This window comes from Otolemur garnettii, unplaced genomic scaffold (genome assembly GCF_000181295.1).
Source record: "Otolemur garnettii isolate 467f Iridium unplaced genomic scaffold, OtoGar3 scaffold00118, whole genome shotgun sequence".
Lineage (NCBI taxonomy): Eukaryota > Metazoa > Chordata > Mammalia > Primates > Galagidae > Otolemur > Otolemur garnettii.
Genome location: NW_003852513.1, coordinates 1,865,897 through 1,873,011, shown reverse-complemented (window position 1 = coordinate 1,873,011; position 7,115 = coordinate 1,865,897). Strand labels below are relative to the sequence as shown.

At 43.4% G+C, this 7,115-nt stretch overlaps 1 protein-coding gene across 3 annotated transcripts in view; it reads left to right on the top strand.

The window, feature by feature from the left end:
• Positions 1-7,115, top strand: part of LOC100958621 (gamma-aminobutyric acid receptor subunit rho-1) — a 70,652-nt gene that overhangs the window by 25,892 nt on the left and 37,645 nt on the right. For all 3 annotated transcript variants that reach the window (XM_003797516.3, XM_012809950.2, XM_003797515.3), the window contains one exon: positions 1,717-1,940. In XM_003797516.3, coding sequence (XP_003797564.1) covers positions 1,717-1,940 — 224 coding nt within the window. The remainder of the gene's footprint in view (positions 1-1,716; positions 1,941-7,115) is intronic.

Below are 7,115 nucleotides of genomic sequence, written 5' to 3'. Positions count from 1 at the left end.
TCACAGCAACCTCCAGCTCTTGGGCTTAGGCAATTCTCTTGCCTCAGCCTCCCGAGTAGCTGGGACCATAGGTGCCTGCCACAATACCTGGCTATTTTTTTGTTGCAGTTTCACTGAGGCCAGGTTGAAACCCGCTACTGTGGGTATAGGGGGCCAGCGCCCTACTCATGGAGCCACAGGTGCTGCCCATGTGGTTTTTCTTTTAGAGACAGAGCCTCACTCTGTTGCCCAGGCTAGAGTGCCATGGCATCAGCCTAGCTCATTGCAATGTCAAATTCCTGGATTAAAGTGATCCTCCTGCCTCAGCCTCTTGAGTAGCTAGGACTACTAGAATCTGTCACAGTACCTGACAATTTGTTTTTTTTTTCTGTTTTTAGTAGAAACAGGGTCTTGCTCTTATTCTGGCTGGTCTCAAACTCCTGAGCTCAAGCAGTCCTCCTGCCTCAGCCTCCCAGAGTGCTAGGATTACTGGTGCAGTAATGCACCACAGCACCACTGTGGTGCAGTAATGCACCACTGCACCTGGCTTATAGCACAAATTTTTTAAAATTATGTTTACTTTTTTTCTTATTTGTAGAGACAGAGTTTCACTTATCTCCCATGGTAGAGTGCCATTGCGTCTGGGAGGCTCAGGCAGGAGCATCACTTGAACTCAGGACTTTGAAGTTGCTATGAGCTAGCCTGATGCCATGGCACTCTAGCTTGGGCAATAGAGTGAGACTCAGTCTCCAGAAGAGCAAAAGGGACTTCTGGCCTAATAAGTTACTTTAAAGGTAGAATAATTTAAAATTAGAAAAGAAACTAATTTGCTATGATCATGAGGAAAATTCTGATACATATGCATACATAGGCACATACATATATAAATACCCCCAAGATGAGAATGGTTGTATGATTGTGAGAAGCCCTTGTTTTCTTGCATAGCAAACTGTATTTAGGGAGAAGCCACCACAAAGATTTAGAAGTTTGATGATGATGATAATCATTATTTTTTGAGACAGTCTCATTATGTCGCCCTCAGTAGAGTGCTATGACGTCACAACTCATAGCAACCTCAAACTCTTGGGCTTAAGCGATTTTCTTGCCTCAGCCTCCCAAGTAGCTGGAAGGCTGAGGTGCCCGCCACCATGCCCGGCCATTTTTTTTTTTTTTCCCTCATTGTTGTTTGGCGGGCCCGGGGCTGGGGATTCGAACCCGCCACCCTAGGTGCACGTGGCTGGCACCCTAGCCGCCTGAGCCACAGGCGCCGAGCCAAAAAATATGGAACATTTTACAACTCATTGGCATATAAGACTTTTTTGGGCCTTATCCTTAGAGGCACACCTGAGATGAGCACTCTAGCATAAGTAGTTTGTTTGGGAAACATGGGAGCAGAGTGGGAAGTGAGACAGGGAAGCAGAGAAGTTGTGTCCTCCAGGAGTCAGCAAAGAACACATCTCTGGGTTATCCCAATTCTGGAGCAAGGGAGTTGGGGTATTTATCCACCTCCACCCGATGGCAGAGTGCTGTCCTCAGGCCTTCACTCTGGGGCTGGAGCCCTCTGAGCAGCCCCTAGTGTAAGGTGGGCTCAGACACCTGTGCTTGCTGAGCTCCTCCCCTGCAGCTCTGGGCTCAGTGTCATTCCCCAGACAGGCGATGCTCCCTGGGGTGTGGAACCCCCTGCCCACACCGTGGGTTTGTGTGTCTGGGGTTCCTTCTTTGCCCCACCACCTGCAGGACTTTACAATGACCCTGTACTTGAGGCACTACTGGAAGGACGAGAGGCTGGCCTTCCCCAGCACCAACAACCTCAGCATGACATTTGATGGCCGGCTGGTGAAGAAGATCTGGGTCCCTGACATGTTCTTCGTACACTCCAAGCGCTCCTTCATCCACGACACCACCACTGACAACGTCATGCTGCGGGTGCAGCCGGACGGGAAGGTGCTCTACAGCCTCAGGTAGGGGCACCGCCAGCTTTGCCAGGGACAGTGCTGGGTTCACAGCAGCAGTTTTGCTTTCGGTTCTGAATATGTAACTTATAACTTGTCAGTAGCTGCCAACTTCTCAGCATCAAGGAAAATTAACGGTACACATGAATAGAAGTTGTAAAGAATTAGTCTTGCAAATACATTTGAGAAATTTCTCAAGCTGATACTTAACATTTTATGCCCTACTCTATATGTTATATTTCAATAATAAATTTATTTCTCTAGTAGGACTTAGAGAAATAGATACTATGTTCTCAAAAATTTGCCTCTTCCAATCTCTCTGATTTTAATTTTTTTTAATTTTTAATTTTTTTGTTTTTATCAAATCATAACTGTGTACATTGATAGATGTATGGGTTTGGTGTACTGAAATGCTTACATTGCAATGATTAACACATCTATCACAATTATACTCTTTTCTTTCTTTTTTTTTTTTGTTTTCTTTAGACAGAGTTTCACTATGTCACCCTCAGTAAAGTGCTATGGCATCACAGCTCACAGCAATCTCTAACTCTTGGGCTTAAGTTGATTCTCTTGTTTCAGCCTCCCAAGTAGCTGGGACTGCAGGCACCCACTACAACGCCTGGCTATTTTTTTGTTGTTGCAGTTGTCATTGTTGTTTAGCAGGCCCAGGCTGGGTTCGAACACGCCAGCCTTGGTGTACGTGGCTGGCCCCATAACCACTGTGCTAGGCCCTGAGCCTATACTCTTCTTAATAGTTTTGAAATGTCCCATTGCATCATGCACATTAGGTGAGGTCCCCCCCAAATACCTTCCCTTCTCCTCCCTCCCCTCCCCCCTCTCTCTTCTTCCCTTCTACTTTCTGGACCCTAGTTATGTTTTACCATTCATATGAATGTGTAGGTGATTATATATTGATTTCATAGTTGTATTGAGTACATTGAATACTTTCCCCCCCATTCTTGAGATCTTTACTAAGAAGAATATGTTCCAGCTCCATCCAGGTAAACATAAAAGATGTGAAGTCTCCAGCTTTTTATGGCTGCATAGTATTCTATGGTGTACATATACCACAATTTGTTAATCTATTCATGGGTTGACGGGCACTTAGGCTGTTTCCATGTCTTGGCTATTATGAACTGGGCTGCAATAAACATTCTGGTGCAAATGTCTTTGTTGTAAAATGATTTTTGATCATCTGGGTATATATACCTACTAGAGGAATTGCAGGATCAAATGGTAGGTCTACTTTTACTTCCTTGAGTATTCTCCAAAATTCTTTCCAAAAAGGTCGTATTAGTTTGCATTCCCACCACCAGCATAGAAGTGTTCCCTTCTCTCCACATCCATGCCAACATCTGTAGTTTTGGGATTTTGTTATGTGGGCTAATCTTACTGAAGTTAGATAGTATCTCAAAGTGGTCTTGATTTGAATTTCTCTGATGATTAAAGATGATCATGTGTTTGTAGGCCATGCACCTGTCTTCTTCAGAGAAGTTTCTGTTCAAGTCTCTTGCCCACATAGAAATGGGGTAATTTGTTCTTTTCTTATTGATTAGTTTGGTTCTCTTAGATTCTAGTTATCACACCTTTGTCAGAAGCATAACATGCAAAAATCTTCTCCCGTTCTGAAGGTTGTCTGTTTGCTTTACTTACTGTGCTCTTGGCCATGCAAAAACTTTTTAGTTTGATCAGATCCCACTAATGGATTTTTGGTGTTGCTTCAATTGCCTGGGGTTCCTCCTCATAAAATATTCTCCCAGGCCAATTTCTTCAAGTGTTTTTCCTGCACTGTCTTTAAGTTTTTTTAAAAAATAGTTTCATGTCTTAAGTTTAAATATTTTATCTGGTGAGAATCAATTTTTGTTAATGGCAAAATGTGTGAGTCCAGTTTCAGTCTTCTTTTTTTTTTGAGACAGAGCCTCAAGCTGTCCCCCTGGGTAGAGTGTCGTGGCATTACAGCTCACAGCAACCTCCAACTCCTGGGCTCTAGCGAGTCTCTTGCCTCTGCCTCCCAAGTAGCTGGGACCACAGGCGCCCGCCACAACGCCCGGCTATTTTTTTGGTTGCAGCCATCATTGTTGTTTGGCGGGTCCGGGCTGGGGATTCGAACCCGCCACCTTAGGTGTACGTGGCTGGCGCCTTAGCCAGTTGAGCTATAGGCGCCGAGCCCAGTTTCAGTCTTCTACAGGTCTCTAGCAAGTTCATCCAGCACCATTTGTTAAATAGGGAGTCTTTCCCTCACTGAATGTTTTTGATAGGCTTATCAAAGATCAAATGACAATAAGTAGCTAGGTTCATCTCTTGGTTCCCTATTCTGCTCCATAAATCTACCTTTCTATTTTTGTGCCAGTACCATGCTGTTTTGATCATTATAAATAAATTTATAGTATAACCTGAAGTCTGGTAAGGTGATACCTCCTGATTTGTTTTTATTTCTGAATAATATGTTGGCTATTCGAGGTTTTTTCTGATTCCATATACAATGAAAAAAGCACTATTTTTTCAAACTCTTTAAAGTATGATAATGTTGCTTTAGTAGGGATTGCATTGAATCTGTAGAATACTTTGGGTAGTATGGACATTATATTTTATTATTATTATTTTTTAATTTTTAAATTTCATTTTATTTTTATTTAGGATGTACAAGTAGTTTTTTGATACACAGATGACTTGCACAGTAGTGAAGTCAGAGATTTTAGCGTACTTCCAAACAGCACACGGTGTACTTTGTAGCTAATTTTTGATCCCTCACCCCTCTCCCACCTCCAACTTCTGAGTCTCCGAAGTACATTATGGCACTCTGTATGAGCATGTATTACTTACTGCCTAGCTCTCACTTATACATGAGTACATGTGATATTTCTTTCTCCATTCTTGAGATACTTCTCTCAGGATACCGGTTTTAGTTCCACTCACTTGGAGATTTCACTGATGCTGGGCTTCCACCCCAAGACATTCTCATTTGATTGTTACATGGTGTGACCTGGATATTGGGATTTTTAAAAGCTCCCTAGGTAATTCTAATGAGCAACAAAGTTTGGGGATTACTGCCCTAAGGAATTGGTCATATCACATGGTCCCCAATGGTTTACCACCATACCCTCATTCCAAACAGTGGAAAAAATAAGAGGGCAAGAACTAGCAGCTGCATACCCCATTTCTGCTCACCCTCACTGGCCAATCACATGGCCATACTAGGCTCCATGAGATCCTGAAAAATGTAATTTTTATTCAGCCATGTGCCCAGCCAAAAATTCTTTCATTAGGGGAGAAGAAGAAGACAATGACAAGTACTGGCTGATTAACCAGCAATCTCTTCCATGACCACCACCCTTTTTTTTAAACAGAAGAGTCCCATCTGATAAAAGTATCAATCCTTGGATGTGGAGACAAAATTCTTAACAGACTTCTCTAACTTTATCAGACATTCCATATCCATACATAGATGGAGCCAGAGACTGTAACAAATCAGTATCAGAGTGAGGAAGATCCAAGCTCAATGACATGTATCAAAGTGTCCACCCAAGCAAATTCCTGAACTTTCACGTTACTGAGGTGTTGGAAGAGTAGATTATTCTGGCTCGGCGCCTGTGGCTCAAGCGGCTAAGGCGCCAGCCACATACACCTAAGGTGGCGGGTTTGAATCCAGCCCGGCCTGCCAAACAACAATAAATGGCTGCAACCAAAAAATAGCTGGGCGTTGTGGTGGGTGCCTGTGGTCCTAGCTACTTGGGAGGCTGAGGCAGGAGACTCGCTTGAGCCCAGGAGTTGGAGGTTGCTGTGAGCAGTGAAGCCATGGCACTCTACCCAGGAAGACAGCTTGAGGCTCTGTCTCAAAAAAAAAAAAAAAAAGAGTAGATTATTCTATTGGCTATTCTATTGGCCAAAGGCAGGCAGCAATATCAAAGTTCCATGTACATGCTCCAACTGATTGAATACAATGATGCAGTCGCAGCACAGTATAGAGAAACTTCAAAGGGTGGGATCTTCATCTTGGGCCTGAAACCATCTTGTTAAACTACTTGCCAAGGTTCCTCATCCTAATTTCTTTGGTGTTGCCTTTGCATTCAAGTCTTGTTTTCCAGGAGCAGTGGAGACACAATCCACTTGTAATTTTGTCATCTTGCACCTTGGATGCTACAGTTAGCTTTGTCACCCTCGGTAGTGTCTTAGCTCAGAGCAATGTCAAACTCTTGGGCTCAAGCGATTCTCTTCTCTCAGCTTCCTGAGTAGCTGGGATGACAGGCACCTGCCACAATGACTGGCTATTTTTTAGAGACGAGGTCTTGCTCTAGCTCAGGCTGGTCTTGTTTTCCAGAAGAAGCGCAGGCACAATCCAATTGTAATTTCTTCATCTTGCACCTTGGATGCTACACTTAGCCTGGGCGCAGTTCCCGTGCCCTGTGGGCAATGGGCTTCAGCACTCCGGCATGCACATGCACGCCCTCTTTCTCCAGGAGGATTACTCGGGTCACCTGGACTCCGGCATCTCAGCCACCTGCCCCTCTCGGTCCCTTCTTGTCCTTGTCTCTGCGTTTTGGATCTCACCTCTGGCCTTCTGCCATCTCCTTCTTCCACAGGCCAGTATGGGCATTTTAACAATATTGATCTTCCCAGCCATGAGCATGATATGTTTTTCCATTTGTTAACATCTTCAGAGTTCCATAATTCTCTTTATAAAGATCTTTCATGACCTTTTTAAGGTAAATTCCCAGATATTTCATCTTCTTTGGCACTACTGTAAAAGGAATAGAGTCCTTGACTATATTCCACCTTGACTATTGATGGCATACATAAAAGCTAGTGATCCATAAGTATTGATCTTGTATCTTGAGATGCTGCTGTATTCCTTGATCACTTCTAAGAGTTTTGAAGTTGAATCCCTGAGATTTTTCAGGTATAGGATCATATCATCAGTGAAGAATGAGAGTTTGAACTCCTCTGACCCTATTTGGATACCCTGGATTGCCTTCTTTTGCTTGATTGTGATGGCTAAGACTTCCATTACTATGTTGAATAGCAGTGGAGACAGTGGGCATCCTTCCTGATCTGAGTGGAAATGTTTTCAATTTTACACCATTCAATATGATATTGGCTGTGAGTTTCCTGTAGATGGTCTCTATCAGTTTAAGAAATGTCCCTTCTATGCCTATTTTCTTAAGAATTCTGATTATGGGCTTG